This window comes from Fulmarus glacialis, unplaced genomic scaffold (assembly GCF_000690835.1).
Source record: "Fulmarus glacialis isolate BGI_N327 unplaced genomic scaffold, ASM69083v1 scaffold32648, whole genome shotgun sequence".
Classification (NCBI taxonomy): domain Eukaryota; kingdom Metazoa; phylum Chordata; class Aves; order Procellariiformes; family Procellariidae; genus Fulmarus; species Fulmarus glacialis.
In genome coordinates, this window is record NW_009229488.1 from 3,159 (window position 1) to 26,854 (window position 23,696).

The window sequence follows — 23,696 nt, forward strand, 5'->3', positions numbered from 1 at the left end:
AAAAACCCCACTGTTGCCTTGATGTTTTGCATGACTGAGTGAACACATCGTGATACAGTGGGACTCGTGTATTGATTGAAGATCTGCCTTGTAATTTGTCAGGTGTAAACACGCATGGCAGGCACTGATGGTGTAATTTGTGTTCCACGGGGTTTTTCGGGGACTTTTTTCTAGCAATCTTCTGTGGCGGCACTCCAGTTGTTGTTTTGTCCATCGCATAAATTGGCGTTCTGATTTCAGTGTAATGGGCACCTTGCATGAATCTTGCATATACTGATAACACTTTGCAGCACAAAATGTGGGATTTTTGGCTAGCGTGCATTTTTATGATATTTTAGTTGGTAGGTTAATGGAGCAAATAACCATGTTAAAAGGAGTCAGATTTGGCATCGTGATGTTTCCCTGCCAGTCACAAGATGGGTGTGTTATTTCATATGTAAAGCTGAAGCTATAAGGATTTCATGTTTTCTTTTCCTTCTCTCTTTCTCGCCATCTCTCCCCCTTACCCTCACCCCCCGTAGGTGTTGGTGGAATGAGCGTTGCGTGTGTTTTGAAGAGAAAAGCAGTACTCTGGCAGGACTCGTTCAGCCCCCACCTGAAACAGCACGCTCAAGATACAGCTAATCCCAACATGCCTGTTGTATTGACATCTGGAACAGGGTCCCAGGCTCAGCAACAGCCAGCTGCAAATCAGGCGCTTGCAGCAGGGACACACTCCAGTCCTGTTCCTGGATCCATAGGAGTTGCAGGCCGCTCCCAGGACGACGCTATGGTGGATTACTTCTTCCAGAGGCAGCATGGTGAGCAGCTTGGGGGAGGAGGAAGTGGTGGAGGCGGCTATAATAACAGCAAACATCGCTGGCCTACCGGGGATAACATTCATGCAGAACATCAGGTAAAAAAAATTCCATGTTTCCAAACTCAACGTGTGAACGCATCGGGCTTATGATAGATGCTTTTAATGACACTTTTTAAAGCTTAAGCTGGTTATTGTGCGGTTGGAATGGCAACAGTCGTGCTTTTTGTTTTCTCTTTTCAGGATTGCGGTGCCTTGGTAGCTATAAGCTGAAACATTTCTGCTCTTGAGGGTGTTGAAATCCCAATCCACTCTGTGACAGTCAAATGCATGTTTGCAAAATTTATCATTCCCTTTATTGATTTTTTTTTTTTTTTTTTTTAATGTGTGAACCTGCGTAGCAGTGGCTGCTGCTGCTTTTCAGATCTGTTGCTGTAGTTAAATAATTCTTATGTAATGGTATTACAAAACTGCCAATGCATGTAGGCTGGGCTTTCACCATTCCCAATATTGAAAAACACAGTTCTGGAAGTTGCTGGTAATGTGTTTTCCTGGGTTTCTTTGCTTGTTTGCTTTGGGGTTTGGGTTTTTTTGGTTATAATTGGGAGGGGAAGGCTCTATTAATGTGCTTAGCTGAATGGAAACGAGAACAGCCTTAAGAATGTCATGTAACAGTGCCTTTAGACACACAGCTAACTTCTTACAGTGACTTAACGTTTCTAAAAGGGTAGTGGGCCAAAACGTGTCTCAATAGTAGTGTTTACTAGAAGTCTTTTCAGTAGTTGCATTGTCAGATGTGCTGCGAGTTAAATGAGTGCATGACTCACTCTAGCTTTCTGTCTGTGACCTGTAAGTAACTCGTCAAAGGAGGAGATGTGCTTCCTCTTCTAAGGGAGCAGAACTTAAGTGTAAGCACATTTTAGAATGATTCCCACAAATATCGTCAGAGCAGCAGACCCAAAGCTTTTGCAACCTTTATGAATATCGCCTGCCTCTAGTTTTTCAAATAAAAGAGAACAAGCCCTTGCTCCTCCTCTGTGCCTCCCCAGGGGATGTGTTGCCATCCAGACCATTTAAAAGCAAACATTGCAGTGAATTTTGCAACCTCACTGAAGTCGGTGTGTACATCAACAAAGAAGTAAACCCAAGTGCCCTGTTAATTTGTTCTGGAAGAAAAATCTCATAAAATACTACAATATGAACTAAGCAGCTAGAAGAATACTGTAGTTACTCCCTTATGTAGAAACATAGTATTTAGTTAAGTTATCACTTTGAAGGAAATAACTGCATTGAAATGAGGTGTAATTTTTCTGTTAACTACCCAAGTTTGTAGTCACTAAATGTAAAACTTGTTTCAAGAGAGATCGATGGAAGAGATCTTAATGCACTTCAAGTTGTGTAAGAAACAGTAGGCAAAAATTTCTTACTGAAAGGCTGCAACTTGTATGTTTGTCAAATAAAAACTGTCATGCAGTCTGGTGTGGAGATATTTGGGCAGGGACTGCTTTTGTTTGGACATTTTGTGGAAAGATGACTTCATGAATTAAAATGAACATCGTAAAATTCTCAATCCTCTCTTCCTCCAACTCACACTTTCATCTTCCTTTCTCTGAAAATCCCTAAAAGCAAAGATGACAAAACTCGCTGGAGATGAGGGGGGCAGGGACAGGACACCCAAACGTTGCAGTCATTAAAAGTTGTGCTGGTATTTGAACTTCTTTTACTGCATTCTTTAGTAACCAGAAGACTTAAACTTTCACTCAAACAAAAGAATCCTACCTGTTACAGAGACTTGCCCTGATGTCAGTAGATGTGTTGCTCTTCCTCAGCTTGATTTTCTTCAGTAACTTCTTGAATGAAATGATACTAATAAATATACCACTTAATGGAAGAAAAAACTCATTAGCTTATACTAGTTTAAATGAACTTTTAAAAAATAACGCATGTGTTCTTTGGGGGCAGAACACTTCCAAGAAGGTTGTATGGACAAAATATACCTGCAGGATTAAGGTTCTGTGTGATGCTTTCACTGTTTTTCCCCCATATGTTCTGTGATCTGAAGCTCAAGAAATACCCACTCTAATATAATTAACATTGGGACCTTATCTGTTCTACTTCCTGGTGGTTTTTACATTGGCTGTAATGTGTTTATCACATAGCCCTGATGTTTTGCATTCAATATGCATCTTTATATCAATCTTTGTGTTTAATTTCTTCAGAGTCAACTCTGAGATGGGGCAGTAACCCTTTTCTCATGTGTCTTACTTGATACCGTATACTCCAGTGATTGCTAGGCAGTTTTATCTATGCGTTTATTGCTTCAGCCTTTCTTGAGTGCCTCTTTTTTCATGATTCTCTGTTTGCCTCGGGCTTTTACTCATGGAAAGCAGAATGCAGGATATATGTAATCCTAATGCTGCCATTCCTTTTGACTTTTTGGCCACCTCTGCATCTGCTTCTTAAATTATAAATTCCTCGGAGCAAGAACTAGTCTTATGCATGCAAAATGATTTAATTCAGTTTGGGCTTAGCTGGGGTAGAATTGAATTGGTCCTGCAAGAGGAGAAGTGGAAGGAAGTGATGGGACATGCAGAGAGGTGGGGAATCATCATGGATGTCTGCTGAGTCTCAATTTCTTATGGATACACTTATATTACTGTACTTCTGATTTTAGACTTTCAAAGATAATGCAGTGAGGGCCCTTGCCTTGTTGCCTTGAAGACTGGTTAGGAAAGTCGGTAGCTAAAAGATAATGGAAAGTCAGAAAAAATAATTATAGGGTAATATAGGTTAATGTCTGCCTAGAGCTTGGGAGGTCGTAATTAAAGGTAGAGGGATTTTTTTTTTTTAATTGTTGAATCCCAGTTTCTTCTTTGTTACATTTGTAGACAGTCATCTATCTGTGTTTGTTGGTGATAATACTCCAGTGATTTTTACCAAATGATAGCATTTCATTATGTGTTATTAAATAGCTGTGAGTGTTGTGAGTCAGAACTTACTTACGGTATCCTTGCTTTTCATTTTTTGTTGTTATGACTGTTCCTCCTTGTCATTTGTTCGTACTTTGACTAGCAGCTCTGAGAATTGAGCTGTGAATGACTTTAGTAGGGATGACTTCAGAAAAAGTTTCTCTGCTCCCAAGGAAGTAGATAGTGTCCTCTTGTTGCGAACAGCAGGAAAATGCTGGTTCTTTTTGTATTTTACCTAGAAACTTTCTTTTCCCTTTGCATTTTTCCTTTCTCCTCCAGAAGGTGTGGGGGGTTAAGTTTTTATATAAAATTAAGCAATTAAAGATGCTACTGTCATTTTGCATATTTAAGTGTCAAAGATATGCCATCCACACAAACAGCATATATTATAAATTCCTCTTTGTTCTTGCAGACACTGAAGTAATGGTGAAATCGGACTTTTTTTCTAGATTGGAATCTCTGAACTCCTAAGCAAACTTCCAGCTGTCTGCAGCTACAAATACTTAATCACCAAACTTTAGATGGAGGACACTTCCATCAGCCAGGTCTTTACTGCAAAACCTAGTCTTCTCTTTATCCACAAGAAGGAGCAAGATGAGGTTGAATGTCAATGTCCACCAGTATTTCTAAGATTCAAACTGAAGAGGTTTAGGCTCTACGATGCCTGATTACTCTTCAGGCTGTTTGGGCAGACAGTTCCGCTAGTTGCACTGGGGTGTTTGTATGCTGTTTATCCTGCAAAAAAATGGGTTGAGATCAGAACTTGATGTAGGTGAGTGAAGAGGTACAAGATGACTGCTGATGAGTAATGGCCTATTGTTGGATTTGTCTTGGTTATGAAAGGTTGCGTATGTCATTACAAATCCAAACAGCCATCTACTACTCCTGAGGGGAATGAAAAGATGGTTGAGATATTCAGCTGGGACAAGTTATCAACACTGAGCAGATTTTTAGGAAAATTGGCTGGGTTTTCTTGGATGGGGTCTCTTGTGGCTTCTGCATGCATGTATGTTCTTGAACAGGAGTGAAGAGAGAGTTTCTTTGGTGGTGGTCCCTTCTGAATTACAGTGAATGGATATACTTAGACTGTCTGAATTGCAGTTAGTGTAATATGGGAGTTGCTTAGTAGAAGCAAATGATTTTAGGCATTTACTTTCTTTGAGAGCATGTTTAATTAATAATTTGAGACAATAGAGCTCTGCAGGGATTGTCTTGTTGAATGTGGGGAATTTTTCACGTATAGTTGGTGAAGAATAGTGAGAGCACAGGGCTGGGACTGGGTTTTATGCTCAGTTTTGCCTTTTGGCAATGTGACCGAGCAACTTAACTCAGAACTTGAATTCAAGTGGAGACAGAAGGTAATTCTCCTGGCAGCTGCCCTTCTAGAGCACAGCTACTCAAACTATGCTCCTTGCTGCTGTGAAAGTGTCTGGATTTGATGTTGTTTGACAATGCTTGGTGCCTGTTGGTAGGCACCATGACCAGAGTTTGCCTTAAAGTCATGGCAAGGTCCTCTAAGAAGATCCTGGAAGCTAAGGAAGCAGAAGCCTAGTATTCGTTCTTCCAAAGTGAAATCCCATTTAAGTGACTGTTAACCCTTCAGGACAGAGATTTTCTGATCTGCCCATGAAAAGCACCTAGTGTATGAGGGCCACTGTGGTCCAAATAATCTGACTTGTTGTCTGGGCTAGAGTTGAAGACACGGAGCGAGTCCTTAATCACGTAGTACACCACATGGTAGAATGCGTGGCTCTGTTCTTGAAGAACGTTTTCTGATGTATGTTTAATTAAATCTGTTGAATTTTCATGGGTACTTCCTTTTATCACAGTGAACTGGTTAGGGCTTTTCTTGTGTTGACGCTGAAATGGCTGTGCTAACTTGATACCCAGATGATTTAGAACATAATACCTTGCTGAAATGAAATAACTAGTTTGGCTGATTTGTTTTGCAGAGATTTCTCTATAGTAAAGGGGTATCTTGGGGGAGGGGAATTGGAACATTTGATTTAGTTTTCTGCTTTACATTGCCCTTTGAAAATTCCTCCTGAGGTAAAAGGAGCATGAGTAGATTGGCTAAGTTGGATATTTAAGGTTGGGTATTGGAAAATCCTTCTCTTGTATAGGGGAGAAAATCTTTCAGAAAACACCCTGAAATCTTAAGAAAGTCAGTTTAAGAGTCTGTTTCCTCTGAATCTGTAGGTTTTACTCTCCCTGGCAAGCAGTTGCAAGATATCTGGCTCTAGTTGGGATTGCACAAGAGACCTGATGTGCTGGCTTTGGGATTTCTCTGTGGTATATCATCTTTGTAGTGTGATTCCTTGCTTTGGTGCTTGCTCAGGAAGAGAAAAGATATTTTCACACTATTGAATTTGCAAATTACAATGCTTCAAGAAGACTTCAAGTATTTTAGTTAATATATTGCACCCAAGTGTGTTTTGAATAAAGCTTTGTTAGAGTATAGCTTCTGCTTGTTTTCTTCCTCCCCTCTCTCCAACTTTGCTTTCCCCTTATCAGCTCTTTTGTGGTTTGCTAAGTTGGTGTGACCTATCTGTGCCTCTGCAGAACAGGTTGTGATACTCCTAGCATTTTTGGAAATGGGTGAAACTTTACATAAGACACAAGCCATATAATCCATCCACGGTAGCCTCTTCCTTGCAAACTGGCACAATTAAGTTTGACTGCTGATTGGAAATCTGCTTAACAAAGAGCTGTTCCAGGGCATTGAATCTAGTGTTGCCTGTGTCTGAAAACTTCGTTATAGGTGTATGCTGAGACAATTTTAAAGCTGACTTCTCTGAATGATGATCTTGCGGGTCTGTGATGAACAAACTTGCCTTTGTGTGCGGATATCATGTGATGCTGCGCTCCCTCCCGTCAAGCGATCTGCTCTCAGATATCGTGTTACTCCTCTTCCTTTGTTAAGGGTAACTTTTGTTCTAGAGCAGTTGTTTTTATTGGGAGCATCTGGCCGTGTTACTTACCTTGTACTGAAGCTGTGCTTCAGACCTTGATTCTGCACTGGGGTGAAACTCGACTGTTACTAAACCCTCAAAGGAGCCCTTCACCCTGCTGCCAGCAGTTGCTGTGGCATGGGGCCACTTGCATCTGTTTCTGACAGAAGTACTGAGCTTGGCACTGGAATGAGACATCGTTGCATCCCTTCTTTACACCTTTTTCCCTCGGAATTTAAGCCTCAGAAGGTCAGAGTAGGGGTGGGAGTGAAAGGAAGAGCCTTCCTGGGGGTCAAACGAGCCAGATCTTAGTGTAGCCCTGAGTGCTTGCGCAAAAACATTGACCCACACAGGCATCTGGGAAGCAGAAGACAGTTTTCCCAAGGTATTGCCAGCTCCACTGGGGCAAAATTAAGGTTACTTCTTCTGTAATCCAATATTTTGGAAGTTTGCACCCCAACAATATGCGCCCAAGACATCGCAGAGTAACCTAAATTCCACATTAATGAAGCACTTCCCTCGGTGAATAAAATCTGAGGAAAAACATAATTAGCTAACTAAGCCAAGCCATTCTGAAAGGCTGCCTTTCTTGCATTTATTTCTGTACCCTGAATCATTAATCGTCTTGGCTAAATGCCATGTAAAGCATTAGCCAATCTGCAATTTCAATAGCTTTTTGCTTCGAATGCTAATGGTAGTAGCAATTCTAATGATGAATCCTTTACTACAAAAATAGTAGTTAAACCACCTAATCCTGTCTAATACTTGTGACTTCACATTCTTTCTTTGCCGACTATTGTTACAGGAGAGGACTAAAAATAGTGCTGTAATCAGTTGATGGAACAACATATTTTAACCCTGGATCTAGTTGTTAGTGGCAAGCCTGTTGCTGACAGTGTGCGGTGCTTTTCTTATTGTCAGCTGGTAAATACCTTTTTTTCTCTCCTAGATACTATATATGTGTGTATGTATGCACTCAGAGTAGATATTTTTTAAATAACGTGCTACGTGAGCTGTTCAAACAAGACAAATGCAGGCAGTTTGCCGCAGCTGAGTAGGAGGCATTTGTTTCCATCTGAAATTTGTAAACCTTTGGTTAACTTAAAAAGCTTTAACAACTTGTGAGTATATAAATCAAGTGCTACAAAGTATTTAGGCTGTTCAACCAGCTATATTTTTTTTTCTCCTCTCCATTCTAAGGATGTCTTATTCAGGCTCCTGCCTGAATAAGTTTTTGATGTTTCTTGTTCTTACTGCCTCAATCCTGGTGTTCTTGTAGTAATGTTGACCTTTTTTTGAGGAATGTTTTATTAGAAAATAAAGGCTTTTTTTTGTTGTTTTTTCTATTGCTCAATTTTCAGATTGAGCAAGACTGACAATGTGGAGGCCTAATGGATGGAAACTTTAAATGACGCTTGCCTTTTCACACTTTCAGAGTACACGAGTTAAAAATAAATAAACATTGAAGTAATAATCACACTTTTGAGGTGCTCTAGGTAAGCACCCGGTATGTACCTGTGCAAACAGGGAGAGCTTGGAACCTCTCATCTCTTGTCTTCTCACAGAAACAAACAAATGCTGTTAATCTTGGGAGCTGAGAAATCGTAACATTTTGATCTATCCTGACACGTATAACAGTAACATGATTTCCCGTGTTACTCTGCAGAAATAGAAAAGCAAAACAAGTGGTCTTATAGCAAGGTGGTCCCATTGAGCTTGTGCAGAGCTTAAATTGTCGGAGGGCTCCCTCCAGGCTTGCTGGGAGCACTACCAGCACCAGCAGAGACTGAAGAATGAGCCCTTCCCGTGGATTTGTGGTCCCAGTGCCCGGCCCTTGCCCATGCTTTTGTTTGCCAGTGTGGCAGATAAGTTTAGGGTGCTTTGCCCAGAATTCCTTATGGTAATATCTGTGGGATACCCTGGAGTTCATTTGCTTGGCTGGCAGGACTGAAGGCTGCAGTTGGCCCTGTAATTTACTGTAGATGAAAGAAATTTTGAAAGCAGCCATTTACATGTTCCAACTTCACAAAATCCTGTCTTTGCAGTGCCCATCCTACCTCGGGTTTAGCAGATGCTCTCCTGGGGGTTTTGCCTCCTGGTCAGAAGTAGAATTGGGGGAGAAGGGTAGTGGGAGAATAAGTGCTGTAATTTAAGGGAGGGACAGCTGGGGGCTAGATGGATCCTGGCATAGGAAAGTGCTGGGGAAGGAGAAAGGCAGCCTTTGAAATGGGGCCACATGGGGAGCAGCGTTAGGGAGAGGGGAAATGGAGAAACTGGAGAGCTGAGACTTACAGAAGCAGCCTTCTAGTTTGCTTTGGTTACCCTATTTAACATAATTGGCTTAATAGAAATAGATAGTTTAAACCATCTTCAATCGCTGTTACCGCTAATAAATGCAGATATTTGATCTGTTTAACGTTGTCCAACGTGTTTTAAAAAAAAAAAAAAAAAAATCATAAACCCTCAGGCTTCATGATGCACTTCTAGAGACAATTCTTTTAGACAAAATTTCAGCTAGAATATTTCTCAGCTGGTTATTTCTCAACTTCTTTTTCTCCAAAGGACTTCCTAGTTTGTTTATTTGCTTGTTTTTTCTCCTGTATGTTTGGGGTTTTTTTTCTTCGTTTAATTTCACCTGGCCTTTCTCTTACTGGGAAACATCACTTGCATAAGGAGGAAGAAAAAATCCTTTGTGATTAAGAGTGAAATTTAGCCTTTGGTAGTTCTGCTGTGTCTGCCTAGGTGAATATAAATTCTACATAAATGAGGATTCCTTAATACATAATGCTAGTGTACAATCCCCTGAGATACCTGCAGACCATGAAATGTGATACAGTATTACACTTTGAATTTATATGTAAAGGTCATATTAGCAACCATATTTGCTTAATATAAGGTGCAGTATTAACACTGATTATTGGCATTAATATTTACTTAAAATTACAATTCAGCTATTCAGTTTGGTAAAAAACCTTTGGATTATTCTCGAACAAAAAATACGATACTGGAAATCCAAAAGGTAAATATACTGTTGCTCTCATGTTGATTTGTTAGGTCCTTCAAATCCCTGTTAGTAATCGTAAGGACAGTTCAGGGCCCCAGTTCCTGTTAATTTAACTGACTGCAGAATTCCTTTTGACAAGTGCCGTTTAGCCCTGTGGGCCTTGTTGTTTGCTGGGTTAAAATTAACTGGAGTTTTCAGTACCAGCAGTGCAGTGTCTCCTATCAGGTGCTTGGGTTTATTGCTGCTTTCTGTGGGAACACTGCCGCTTTTGCAGGTTTCCCTGCTCATCCTTTGCTGTGTTGCAGCTTTTCAGCACTGGGGACATCAGACCCTGTTTTAGGATGGCTTGTTAGAGGCGTAACAGAAGAGGTTTGGTCCTGGTCTCTGTCTGTAAGTTGTGCCCTCCACTCTCGCCCTCTCTCCTGGGTGATTCAGACCCTTGGGTGATGCCTGGGATGATCGCCTGAGTCTGCTTTGCTCTTCTATAAGAAAAAACTTCTGAAATTTCTAAATACCGACTATATCTGTGACAGAGTATGTTTTGGGAAGGCTCAGAGGCAGGGACAAGTGTCTTGCCTGGGTTTGTGGTGTGGCAGGTGAGCAGCAGGTCCAGTACCAATGGTACCAGCACATAGAACATCTCTAGCTGCTGGAATATTGCTTTCTGTATTTCTGGTAGAGCTCTATAAATTCAAAAGTGTTCCAGATACGGACAAGGACTAGTGTCTGTGTAGCTTTGGGACCAGGAAGGCATTTGCTTCTGAGTTGCTGTCATTGAGTTTTGCAATGGTGAGGCCCTCTAATCTTATTTAAAAAAAAAAAAAAAGTGTAATTGCCCTGTGTAAGATGGCTACCTGACATAAATTAGCTGCGTGCTGCTTGAGGGGTTGGAAAAGCCACAGTGAATATGTTAGATGCAGAGTTGCCGAGAAGCTCTTCTGGTGTGTGGGAGGTTGAGTTTTGAAAGTGGCCATTGAGCTAGAGAGAAATTGGTTTGCATTGTTGCAATCTGCAGTAGGTGAGAGCAGGGTTCTGTCTTGTCCTCTCTAAAATAGGTGGTGGGCATCTGCTATTGAAACTTGGAAAGGCCTCTGAGGCCAAGGGTTTTTATTCAGGAGCCTGAAAATAAGATTTGGAGGTCTGACCTAGAGTGACTGTGTGGTGAGTAATACAGCTGTCTCTTGCTTTATCGCAAGTTTTTTAGAGCAAAGGTGAAAATTGGTTGAGTGCTTTTGAGAGACTGAATTGACTTCAGCCTTGGAGAAGCGAAGCAATCCAGTGGGTTTACTCCAGTTTCTCGGTGTGGCTCGTAGTTAGTTCACTGGGCGAATCAGCTTTGGGTACGCGCTTCCACCGTGAAGGCAGGAACCTATTTATGAGTCAGTGAAGTGGCTATAAGCTGGAGTGTGTTATAGTGACATACATTCATATATTAGTGTGCGTGGAAATTACTCTTCTTGAATGAAATTCTCGTTAATTTTGGTGAGATTTACATAATTCCTGAGTGCATACACAGCATTTAATGAGAAGGGGAGGAATGTTCTTGTGCAATGAAATTGCTTTGTAACTCTCGTTCAGTAGCAGTGCTGCAGATGTACAGACCCTTAATTTTGTTAAGCAGGCTTCAAAGCAAGCTTGCTGGTTTTCTGCATTGTGAGAAAGAATGAGTACTCTTGACAAGAAGGTAGGGAGATCTGTTCTTGGTAGTTGGTGAGGATGTGCACTTTGCATTTTGCTTTGCAGAGGCGGCGTGCCTGGAAGAGGCTGAAGTGGGGGTGCGACCGAGGGGTGCTGCTGTCTGAGAGCAGGAGTCAGGTTTTGCTGGATCACTTTTGAAGCAATTGAGACTGCACTGGCCTCTCTTCGTGCAATTCCTGATGTTTCTCGAGATCACCTCTTTCTCCAAGGAACCAGCTTGTCATGTCGTATCCAGATGTCAGGGCATTGTCCTTGTGCAGCCAATTTATCTTGGCTTTGTCTTCTGGATTTCTTTTAAAACTCTGGTTCAGTGGTGAACCAAATTTTATGGTAATCAAATCTCAGTGACGTTAGCACTCATCTTGAAGAAGTTCTTTCTCTGTGGACCTCCTTGTTTCTAGTGTTTACACCATCCTGACTCTGCTGTACATCTCTCTGTTCATTATAGGTCAGTGATAGTTAACAGGGATAGATCCTGATGAGGTGGTAGATCATCTATATCGTTTAATTGCCATTTCAGAGTATTGCCTGCCTTTTGGAATACTAAGGTGTAGGAAGTCATGACTTTGGCTTTAAGTTCTGCTGTTTCAGAAGCTATTTGTTGTTCTTTCAAAGGGAAATGAAGGAGCCCTGTGATATTTGTGCATACCGTGTAAAAAAATGAGGTGAAGAGGTGTTGCTATTTAATATTATAGAAGTGGGGAAATGAGAAGAGGACCTTTTGGGTACAGTCTTCGACAATTGAATAATAAACTAGCCTGTATTACAAACAAATAGATACAATGATCAGTGAAGATAAAGGAACTGCATGACTGAGAGAAAGGGCCTCAAAATTGGTGATTATATACAGTTTGAGCATACAGTGCCCGAAAGTCAGGCACGAAGACCTGATTTAGAAAATGTTTTTATCCAGAATAGTGGGGATTGATGAGAGAGAGATGAGTAGGGGTATGACTTAAATCTGTCATGAATCATTTCTTCCATTACCTGACCTCTGATAGTAGTTAGAGAAGCCAGTATTTTTTTTTTTTGCTTTTGATCATCACTGGGGTGAAGTGTATTTGGGAAGGAGATGGAGGCAGCCCATTTGCACTGTGTATCATTTAGCAGGGGATGCTAGGATGGCGATTTGCAAACTAAGACATGTTTGAAGGACGGCTTCGTTCAGACCCTTAAGAGAGGAGTGAAAATAACAGCGCTCTGTTAGGTGTGCAGTTAAACCAACCAGGTATGAAAAAGCTGGAGTGCACTTGGCTTTCATGTTTATCCTGCTTTTTGCCCTTTACCACTCTTCTTATCTTGGTCTCTCTATCACCTCTGTAGTAATCAATGGCATCGTTTGAAGACAAACATACTTCTCCACATTGGAAACAGACAATGGTTCAACACTGAGGAGAGCTATGTATGCTTACTGGACTGTAGCTCTTGGAGAAAGAGGAATTGCTAAATTGTCATGGCTTCTGGTGGGGGGTTGTGGACTGGCATTGAAGGTGTTGACCGTATTGGAGATTATTCCATTTTTAGTTACACCAGCTCTAGCTTCTCCACCAAGAATTCAGGCCAGCATGGGAGCATGGCTTCATATGTGGATGTAAATCACGTATTTGTGCTGCTGTAATTAGTTTAACAAGATGATAACACGTTTTTCTACTCAAGACAAACACTTGAACAAGACATCTGTGAAAATGTTCTTGCATCTAATGTGAACAAATAAAATATATGATTGTAGCATTTTTAAAAACGTTTGGTGGAGCAAGGATAGCCATGTAACACGCCAAAGTACCATAAAGAAGGGTGAGAGAAGGGGCTGAGAGGAGAAGTAGAGCTCATTCTTCTTTAGAAACTGCCTGTGTGTTCTGCATGGGCCTTTCACCAGGGTTGTTAGCGCAGCTGAAGCTGTGAGGGGAGCTCAGCTTGGCAGCGGGGAGTTGATAGGGCTGGGATATGACCAAAACAAAATACAAATGTCTCTTAACATCCTTTTGATTTATGCTAGGAATGTAATGATTATATCTTTCTAGCAGCTTTGTTTTGAGGTTCCCATAGCACAACATCCACCTTTGGGAGTTTATTTGTTTTGGCAAAGTTGGGGGACGTGCACTAAGCAGCCTCTGTTTCTCCACTAGCACTTTCCACAGCACTGCAGGTCCTGGATCAGTGCCATTGTGGCTGCGTCTGTGGTTTGCTGGGACATTGCTTTAGCAACATTACCTACTGAATTCTTTGTGTAGCTTCTTTATTCCTCAGATGTCTCATTGAAGTAATAATTTGCTACTGTTCAGCTTTTGTGGCTTAGCATGTCTGGGGGTTGCAGCGTTGTCCATGAGTTCAGCTTGAAATGCTTCACAAAAGAATTTGGTCTTACTAACTTCTGTCTCACATGAGGCAACCGAGATATCTTCGCTGGCAGATCAGTGACGGAGTGGACAGTAAAGGGAAGTCTTTGGTGTTGCCTGGTGCTGTAGTTTCTGGAAGGTGGAGTCCTGTTTTCACTCTGTGTGTTCGTGGTTGATGTGATAAGCGTCACCGCAGAAGGTGGCAAGACTGAGGCATAAGTGAAAATAACTTTGAACTGAGATATAGTAATAAGAGGATACCTTATTTTTAAACTGTGATTCTGAGTGACTGGCTATTGAGGATTTGCGAATTACATAAATATGTATTAGATAATTTAACAATATGTTACTAATCTTTTGCAAAGTAGTATTGTCACAGAATAGTAGAAGGATTCAGACTGGAGGGGACTTCTGGAGGTTGTCTGTGGTGCTTTCCATGGATGAGGTCTATTGAATCTTGTCTTAAAATAGAAATAAAGAGTAATCACAACAAAGTCTTGACTTGGTTCTGCTGGAAATAGTGGTATGAGTATCAGAAGTCAGGGTTAAGGTCAGTGAACATGGTGTAACTGCTTACAGCACTGGTCACTGGCAGGGTGGTGCATTAGCATCTAAACCAGTTTTTGGGTTTTTTGTCCTATAAATCACCCACCAGGTATTACTGGGTTCCTTCCCTTGGCCTAGAGGAGGCTGCGTCCAAATCACCTGCTACGTCTTCAGTGGTGACACAACTAAACACTGCGTATTAAAAAGAGCCCATAAAGGACTGCAGTGAATAAATGTTTTAGAAACTATTAGCCCTGCTCTAGCAGAAAGGTGTATCCCTGGGTTGCAGGGATTATGTAGACATCGAGTAGGAAGCATGTAATATTGCTTATGTGCCATCGTAAGTGTTTGTGGCTGTTATAATAAGCCCTGCTTTGGTACAGGTGTGTTATCTGAGGAGGGCAATAATTTGGTCTGAATCCTAGTATGTGGTTGAACTTCTGTGTTTTGTCCTCAAGTCCATAGTTGGGTTTTTTTCCTTTGCCTCTGCTCGTGTGCTCAATGGTTGCATCTGTAAGGACTTGGATGAGATTTGGGAATGAAAGTCAAAAGTGTTTTCTTGCATTTTCAACATATCTGACTTAGCTAACAGTTTTAAATTGCTGCTTTTTTATGTTCTAACTGAATCAATTTTCATCAAATCGTGATCCGAAGTAGAAGCAGAAAATGGCACAACTCCCCAAGTAAATGTATAGCTACAGGTCCTCCAGGTGAGCAAGGCCAGTGTCACCTGCTGGGGCCGTCCCAGTGTCACCTCCTGGGGCTGTCCCCTTGCTCCCGCAGCTCCTGAGCTCTTCCCTGTATGCATCTGGAAGGACTGCTTCACTATTGCCTTTCCCTTGCGTGCCTTGCCTTAGCTGGCAAGTCTTGGGGCCCCCAGCATAGCCATGGAGCTGTGCGGTTGCCACACACCGGCAGCCTCTTGGGAATGAGGAAAAGGCCATACCCCGTCAGGGGTTTTCTTAAGGTGTTTTGCGCCCCACTTTGTGCTTCTGGATTTCCACTTTGAGACATTGTTGTGGGTACAGTAACTAAAATTGGCAACTGATCTTAAGGCATTGCTTGCTCTCCTTTTTTCATCCCCTGCCCCCGATTTCAAATGGTGCTATTTAATTGAATTTGCTTTTTGTTTCTACCGTTGTTTTTTTCTTTTTCATATCAAGGTAACTTGAATATAAATCTGCCTGTTTTATACGAGAGTCTTTACTTGATTTTCACCTGAAAGGAAATGATGCTGACTCGCTTGCTTAGGCATTGATTCCCTCACTTGAAATCATGCAGCTCACTGTGAAATATTAGTCTCTGCAATACACTTAGCAAAGGCAGTTGCGTTAGACTTTGTGCGTCTTAAAAGTAATTGCTAGTTTTTCCTTTTTTGTGTGTGCATAAATCTAACACTATAAATGTTGTGGCTTCTGGGAGTCTTAAAGGTAAGTCATCTTTTGGAGCTCAATAGCCTTGTTATATGCTGCAATATGGAATGGAGCTCTCAGTCTGTATCAGAAAAATTGCTATAAACTATGATTATTATTAAGAAAAACAAATACAAGCATTTCCTCATGTATTTTTCTTACCCATCTATAAATAGGTGCGTTCCATGGATGAACTGAATCATGATTTTCAAGCGCTTGCTCTGGAAGGACGGGCTATGGGAGAGGTAAGTGAAAGCCCTATAGAAAAAAAAAAAATCTGTGTATTTTGGGGGGAGGAGGAAAATAAATAAGTTTTTGAGGCTGCTGGAATGATTCTGAACTTGAGAGTTCTCCATTATGACTGTGAAGCTTGTGTGTGTGTGTATGTGTGTGTGCTTTAGCAAAATAAAAACCTGTCAGGCTGGAATACATCTTAGTAGGAGGAACAGCTAAGCCCTCCACCTGTTGTATCATCAAACAGTAAAATGGTGGTTGTAAAAGAACAGTTAGAAATATGTCTTGTGACAAGTGTTACAATACTTGTAGCATGTTTATTTTGGGATCCAGTGATCTCAGACCCCATAATATTGTGGGTTTAGTTGTTTGTCATTGTCTGCTGCCCTGTTTCCACTCCTGGCCACCTTTTGGCTCTTGTCATAAAGCACAGGACTGTGTTTAACGTTTAAAGTATCTGGGCAACGTAATCAAGGGCTGCAGAAGTTGATAAGTGCTTCGGACAGGTCAAAGGACTGAGCAGGAGTTGTCAGATAATGGGCCCTTCAGTTCTAACTTTATAGAAACCCAGTGAGAGTTATTTTAATCTCACAGCACAGTAAGGAGGTGTCAGATTTGGGGGAGATGGCCATTGGTTTTCTTTGAAAAGAGAGAATTTACCTATTTTTAGGGTGACTTGAAAGAACAGCAAGTTGCTGTAGTGGGCTGTGTTAGGTTCCTGAAAGTTGGATGTAAACGCTGCTTCTCCTTGACTAGTTCCCTTTTCCTTTATAGTCAGTCCCTTCAGAGGCTTGTGGAAGAACCGAGATAAGAAAATCATGTCTTGTAAAGGATATTAATGTACGGCAGGTCAGCTTGATATAGATCTGTTGTTTTGGAGAGCCTGCCTTTTTGCGTTCCTGTCAAGTTCAGACTAGTTTATTTTCTCCACGTTCAGTCTGTCCTATCTCTGTTACGTAGTTTATAAGCCAGGTTAAAAAAAAAACCCAAAAAACCCCTAGAACCCAAAAATTACTGTTTTGGAGAAAACAGCAAACCAGGGCTATTGCATGGTGGGATTCATAAGAAGGTGCCCTCCCTCAGGTGAAGGGCCTCAGGGAATTCATGGTGCTTGCAGCTTAGCTTCTCTCCTCTCCCTCCCTTCCTTCCTTCCTTCTCTGGAAGATCGTAATGCTGAGTTGCATTTTAATTTGACAGTACTTGATAGGAAAATCTCTCTTTCTCTAGGTTATATTACCTATACTGAGACTATTGACTAAGAGTAGATGAAAATGATTTACAAAGGAGAAAATATAACATTAAAAATCCGTCTAAAGCTGCTGAAAAACAGCTGATGTGCCTCCATATGAAGCGTGCCAGTGGAATGATGGGGGTGTGAATGTTCTGTGAATATTATTTTTTAACACCTCACTTGAGCAAGACGTTCATTTTCAGATACAGAGCGTACAGGCTCTTTGAAAGCCCGTTAAGAGTAAGTACAGCACTTGTTTTGTACTTAACGTGGCATTAGGGCATGTTAGCTTAAATGCCTGAAGGCATTCCTAAGTATGCTGATTTTTACCAACTTGTAGTTTATTTAGCCATTTCTGGAGAGAAGTGAATTTGGGTTGTTTTTTGGAGAATGTGAGGTTTGCCTTCCAATGATGACTCACCTTCCTCCTCCCCCACTTCTTCTTGTAACAGTGATGCAGAAAGTTTTGGAGATGGCATCCTTTTGTCACTGGGCATTTCCACACGCTGCAGTGTGCATGTTTTTCCAGGAAAGGTGACATTTCACCCTTCTCTTTAAGCTAAGACGCTGTTTCTTGTTTCTCTTGGGGTTTTTCTCCCTCAGTCCCACAGTTTCTTTTCTTTATTGAATTTTCTCTGTATTTTCTAAGATATTTCAACATACATCTAGCTGGCCGATTTAAGGAACTATTAAACTGAGATTCCCACAGGATATGCGTATTGGCTTTCAAGACACTGTTCTTCAACTACGGGTTTCGATTTTGTGCAGCATGCCCTATCTGTTGTTTAGATACCTTAACAAGGCACTGATGGTTTCCTCCCTCCTCCTGCTCCTGGAATGTGAAGGAAACTCCTGGAGAAAGTCAGTGTACTAAGAAAAAATTTAAGTCTGAAATAAATGAGGAGAAGAGCGAATTTGATTTGTATTTCTTGATCTTGTGTCTTCTGAGCCTTACCTGCAGGAAGCGTCAATAATCTCATACTTTGAGTTGATAGTGAAAAACTTGGAGGAGAAAGATGAGGAAAAGAGTGTTTAGGCATTTAGTGTATCTTTTTATCTTCTTGTTTTCTTGTTTCTTAGTAAGCGACATCATCATAATTTTAGTGATTTAAGGAATATGTGCCTCTGAAGACATCAGAGCTTTTTGGTTTTTTAAAGGGCACTGTCAAACAGTTAAATCTCTTATCTGCATTTTGACAGCAGGATAGATAATATTTGGTGATGAAGAGATATCCTAATCTGGGAAAATTAAGAATAGTTTAAAAAAACCCCACAACTTTCATCTGCCTTGTGGCTGTTTCCATCTTCAAAATCCAACCCTCTCCCATTGCAACCAGCCTTGTACCCCCCTAAATTTCTGTGCGAGTGGAAGTGCAATACTTTCTCAAGTGTGAGATTGAAAAGAACAGCCACAGAAATCCTTTTGCTCCGCTCTAAAATGGAAAAGATTTGGGCTGTTGGTAGCGAACAGGTTGTGGTTGAAAGTAGCCTTCTAAAAGGGGTATCTGTTCTCCCCCTTTTTTTAGCACTTTTTCCAGGTTGTTAGCTGTGACGAAGGAAGTCATCCTTACTACAAGCCACGTAAGCGTAATGAAATCTTCACTAGTTTTCTGTCAAACTCCCCTTCTCAGCAGATGTTGAACTGGAAAGTAATTAAAAGCAATGGTGTATAGTAGTTGGTGAAGAAAGAGAATGGCACTTCAGAAGTCGCACGTAGGGGCCAGTCGGTTTTGCTGCTTTAGCACATAGAGCAGAACATGTGTCCGTGCTGCTTGTGCTATCTTCTGAGGTCTTTGATCACACAGCAGTAATACTTAACTGAGGCTTAACGTGAGCTATGCAAGTTCTCTTTCTTTTCCGGCCTTCAAGACAGGGGAGCTGGGTATCTGCTTTTCTTCGCTTAAATGCCTTTTATCTGTAGCTTTGCAATATTGAATAATTGTGCAGTGTCTTTTTGTGGTAGTGGACAGTGCAGAGAGTCTGCGAGGTGGTGTTTGTCTTTGTCATCAGTGCATTACATGCATTTTGAACTGCAGCAGCATTCTTGATTTGGTAGTAGGTTATGCTGTGAGATAAGCCTGCGTCTACAATAAAAGAGCAGCTGGGTGAGTAGCTAGCTGTAACTTAATCCGGGAGGGTGGGAGGAGGATGGGAACAGAAAGACATTAGGCAACTGGCAGGTACTTAATTTCAAAAATGGAAGGATTTGGACCAAAAATTTTGAAGTATGAATATCGGGGGTAACAGTGAATGTCACCCTACACTTGAAGAGAAATGCTGGTAAGAAATATTTTCCACTTCATCTGACGAGCATTTAATTATTGCTCTCTGCTGCTGTCCCCTGCAGGTTTTAGTGCTGGAGTCTAGTGCAGGTCTGACCCTGGCCAAACAGTGGAATTGCTACAACCCCCATGGTTAGTTGTAGCAGAGCTCTTAAACATCAAAGGCTGAAGGGATATGTGGTTCACCTGTCCATGTTTATGTCCCCTTGATGCAATTGGTTAGGTCCTAGATAAGCCCCTGCCCCTCCAGTGACCAGCACTTTTTTTTTAAGCAGAGTGGTTGTGACACTGGGCCTAGACGTTCTTATATCTGGTTTAAACAAAAAAAACCCGAACAAAAACCAAGCAAAAAAACCCAAAAAACCCAACCCTAAAAAAACCCCCATGACTCTGCTTTACCTGCTAATGATGCCCATACTGTGTTCTCGTAAATTTATGATTCATTGGCATCTGGGCTGGGGAGTATTGACCGTTTTGAATAATGTTTCTGTTCGGTCCCCCGCCCTTCGATTTATCTAGCGCTAGCAGCATTAGAAATGGGAGGATTGAAGCTGCGTCCGTGAAGCGTGATGGTGGCACAGCAGCTACGCTGGCGTGTCCGGGTGGCTCAGTGCAGGGTCTGAGAGCACCAGAACCGGGGCAAGAGCTGCGCAGGGACGCACCAGGGGACGGTTAGGCGGCCGCTGGCAGCTGCGGAGGGGCAGCTTACAGCTGCGGGGTCAGTGAAGTGCAGTTAGACTGCTTAACAGCTTGCCATCCTGGCAAGATGGAGATTTTTAAATTTTTTTTTTTTTTAACCTTCCCCACTATATTCCAAATCATATGATCCTGCCCCTTTTTTTTGGGCTGTCAGACCCTCCTGCGAGCCAGTTTAACTCCCTGAGCCGGCAGAAAGCTGCCTGTTCTTTGGGACGGGAGAGCAAAAGCCGTCCTTGTGGCAGCTCCCCAGCTGCCAGTGGCATTCCAGCTTGTATTGCTTGTTGTGTGCTCAGCCTCCCTATCTTGTTTGTTTTTTAGATGGCAACATTTTTTTAGGGTAGATAACATCTTAGTGTTTGTAAACTTGCAGTGCTGCCCAAATGTGACTTGTAAATACACGCTCTGCCTTCTCCTACCTGTTGCTGCAGATAAACTGAGTTCTCCAATTGCACAGATGGCTTCTGTTATCTTAATATTTGCCTTGTCTGAAGGGGATCAGTTTACTTAATTTGTCTAATTCATAATCCCATCTCAGTGGGATCTATATGCACAGACTCTGTGCTTGTTGGTTGTAGAATTGCTTTTGTTGATGTGTAAGTCGTTCCCTGCTCTGCTAAATTGAATATTGGCCTAACTCTGTAAGTCCTCTGTAAGAGGGCTTAGAAGGATTATTTTCATACTAGATAGGGTCAATTTTAATAAAAACTGGGGAACAAATAGACTAGTCTAGTTGTAAACTGCTGCGTGTTCTTTTTTAATTTCCAACCTGAAGAACTGGATGATATTCACTTAAAATAATTTTGGTTTGTTGTTTTTTTTCCATTACAACTGACAACTTTACCTGAGGAAAAATTTGTCGTCTTGGCAGCCTGTTGCATAATTCAGGACAGATGATTACTGCTTGCTAAAGCTCTAGTTTTGGTTGGAGCAGTACTTGACAGAACAAGGACCCCCCCATTGCCATCTGTTGTCTTTTGGTTTTTTCCTCTCCCCAGTATCTGTAAATATATCCAGAGTCTGTGTGTAAAATAAACATTTGTATTCTGTTTCTTTTTGCTTATGGTACAGAGCTTCCAGTCGGAAACCTTATGCTTCTGGGGGGGAAAAGATTAAACTATAGGAGACAGAGTTGTAGTTGTTTGTGCAGTAAGGGCTTGTGTGTACATGAGATAGTGAGTGTTAGAATTTTTTCTAATCTTTGTCTGTGATCCACTGCAAAACCATAAGAAGGTGTTCGGGTGCAGTTCTTCAGGATCTTGTTGGTAAGTGGATGTGTTTTCACCCTTAAGAAAAGGGTAGAGGGGAGGTGAAACAGTAAAGGGCTAAATTAGTCTCAAGTCAGCCTCCAGCCAGAGGAAATGGTCTTGCTACCTTTTGTGGTAGTGACCCAGTTTGTATGATCATGAAAACTGAAATATTTATTTAAATGAGCAACCAGAATATAAGTAAAAGCTTGCTTTGTATATTCCACTTCATAACACAGCTTATTGCTGTGGTTCGTAAACACACATTCATATTAAGTGTTCATTTTCCTTATCTTTCAGTTAGGCGTGTACGCCTGGTTTATGCAGCTATATACGAAGTGTGTCTGAACCTGGTGCCTCATGTGCGTGGATGTCCCTTTCCACATCTTTAGTGTATAATTTTGAGATTTGAAAGTGTTTTGTGAGATGCAGCACGCCTGTGTCGGCAATACTGATTTAAGGTATTCTTGTTCTTACAGCAGCCAGGGGGTGCTTGCAGGTGTGTTGCAAACTCTCCCTTTACCTCCTCGAGCCCTCTCAGCAGCTGAGTTTGCAGACTGCTCTTTGCAAGGGCTCTGACCAATTTGCGACATGGACCTGCAAAACATTGCTCTTTCTACAGAGGGGCTTTGAGGGGGGCACTTGCTCTGGCACCTGGGACACACTGAGGGAAATACCTTTGCCTGGTGCTGCTGCTGAAGACGAAGTATTGTCAAAGCATGGCCTTACTCTGATGAATTCTGCTGGAGCTGCTGGTTTGGAAATGTGTTGTAAATTTTACAATTATAGAAATGAAAAATCTCATTTTGTTGCTACTGTTCATATTGCATGAGAAAGCGAGTACCTCAAAGCATTAAAACCAAGAAGGGAGGTTTGGCTTAGTTACCTCTAGCAGACTTCCTCACGAGAACTAACTACTGAACCTTTACATGTGTTTGCTTCAGATTTTAGGATTGCTTTAAAAATGTTGAGATTACCTATTGCTGTGAGTGTACTTACCAGGCAGTTTCTGGGCTCCCTTTTGCCCTTTTCTGTGCTGGTTTATAGATGCAGATTTCCTCTTAGGTTTGCATTATACTTGATTTTTTTGCTTAAGTTCTATTTTGCCTTTTACCTGAAAGCAGAAATAAATTTCATAAGTTTAGAATTCACTATTGCTTTCTTGTGTATATCAGGAAAACTTGTTAACATTTTGGAAATTCAAGAGTTTATGAAAGGAGTTTAATATTCTTGTAAACTAGAGATTGCTCTTTCCTTGAAAGAGCACTGCTCACTTCTTTCCTGTCTCCTTTCTGCAAGCCCATGCCTCTTCTCATCCTTTATTTGAGGTGTGACTGCAGAACAGATTGTGTCCTTCTACACTGTAAGGTATTGTCAAAGGAAATAAGAAGCATTTAGTTGCAGCTAAAATTTTGTTTAATCGGTCCGTATTGCTTTCTTCTTCAAAATTCCTTGAAATGGAATGTGGAGAGTAGTTACTTTTGCCGGGGTGGCATCAGCAAGAGTAAGAAGCTGCATTTTAAGAAATACGGGAATGACAGAAGCTTAAAAAAAATTGTAACACACCTGATGTGTGTTTATGTTTATAAATACTAGAGTGACTTGGCTTTCACCTCCTTAACGTCACCCCATGATGCAGATGGAGGAACAGGTTAGTTTGTGTGTCTTGAAATGAGTTTTGCTGATGGGAGTTGCTTGTCCTTACAGTTGTCTTGTTATTTTTGGATTACATAAAAGGGGATTGTGGTACAAGTTTCCCTGCTCTTATCGGTCAGTTGAGAGAATCATGAGCAGTCCTACACTGTGTTTACGATGCAATCATAAATCCTAAAGTCACTGACACATTTCTAAAAAGTGAGTGACATGCTGATATTTCATGATGTTTCTTCTGCTGGTTGCAGAAAAGGAGCAGCTGGGGAAAACACTGTGTTTGCTACTCAGTGGTTCGAGAATTAAAAGAACAAGTTGAGTCTTGTTCTCTTGATAGGAAGAAGACAGTAAAAACCCAGAGGTAGCTTAGCACTTGGATTAAAATGGTTTCTTCACAGTTTAACCTTTTTGAGAGGTTTGGATGGAAATTACTTGCTGCTGAAAAAGATTGAAACTAAAATGGGATACCTTGTAGAGACAATAGGCAATTAAATGGTCTTGCTTGGACAGACTGCATGCAAGATACGGAGTTTGTAGGCATGGATGGTGTGCCAAATATTGAAGAACTGGGGAGAACAGAAGTTTGGTGGTTCTGTACTGAAAAGTTCTGATACTCAAAGGCAGTGTTTTGAACAAATATTTCA

The 23,696-nt window shown here is 41.3% G+C and overlaps 1 protein-coding gene across 1 annotated transcript in view; it reads left to right on the forward strand.

Moving 5' to 3' along the window:
* Window positions 1–511: 511 nt before the first annotated feature.
* The window catches only part of LOC104081230 (pumilio homolog 1-like), a 70,556-nt gene continuing 47,371 nt past the window's right edge, over window positions 512–23,696 (forward strand). Inside the window, 2 exon segments of the mRNA XM_009583877.1 lie at window positions 512–895; window positions 15,889–15,957. Coding sequence (XP_009582172.1) covers window positions 533–895; window positions 15,889–15,957 — 432 coding nt within the window. The 5' untranslated portion in view covers window positions 512–532.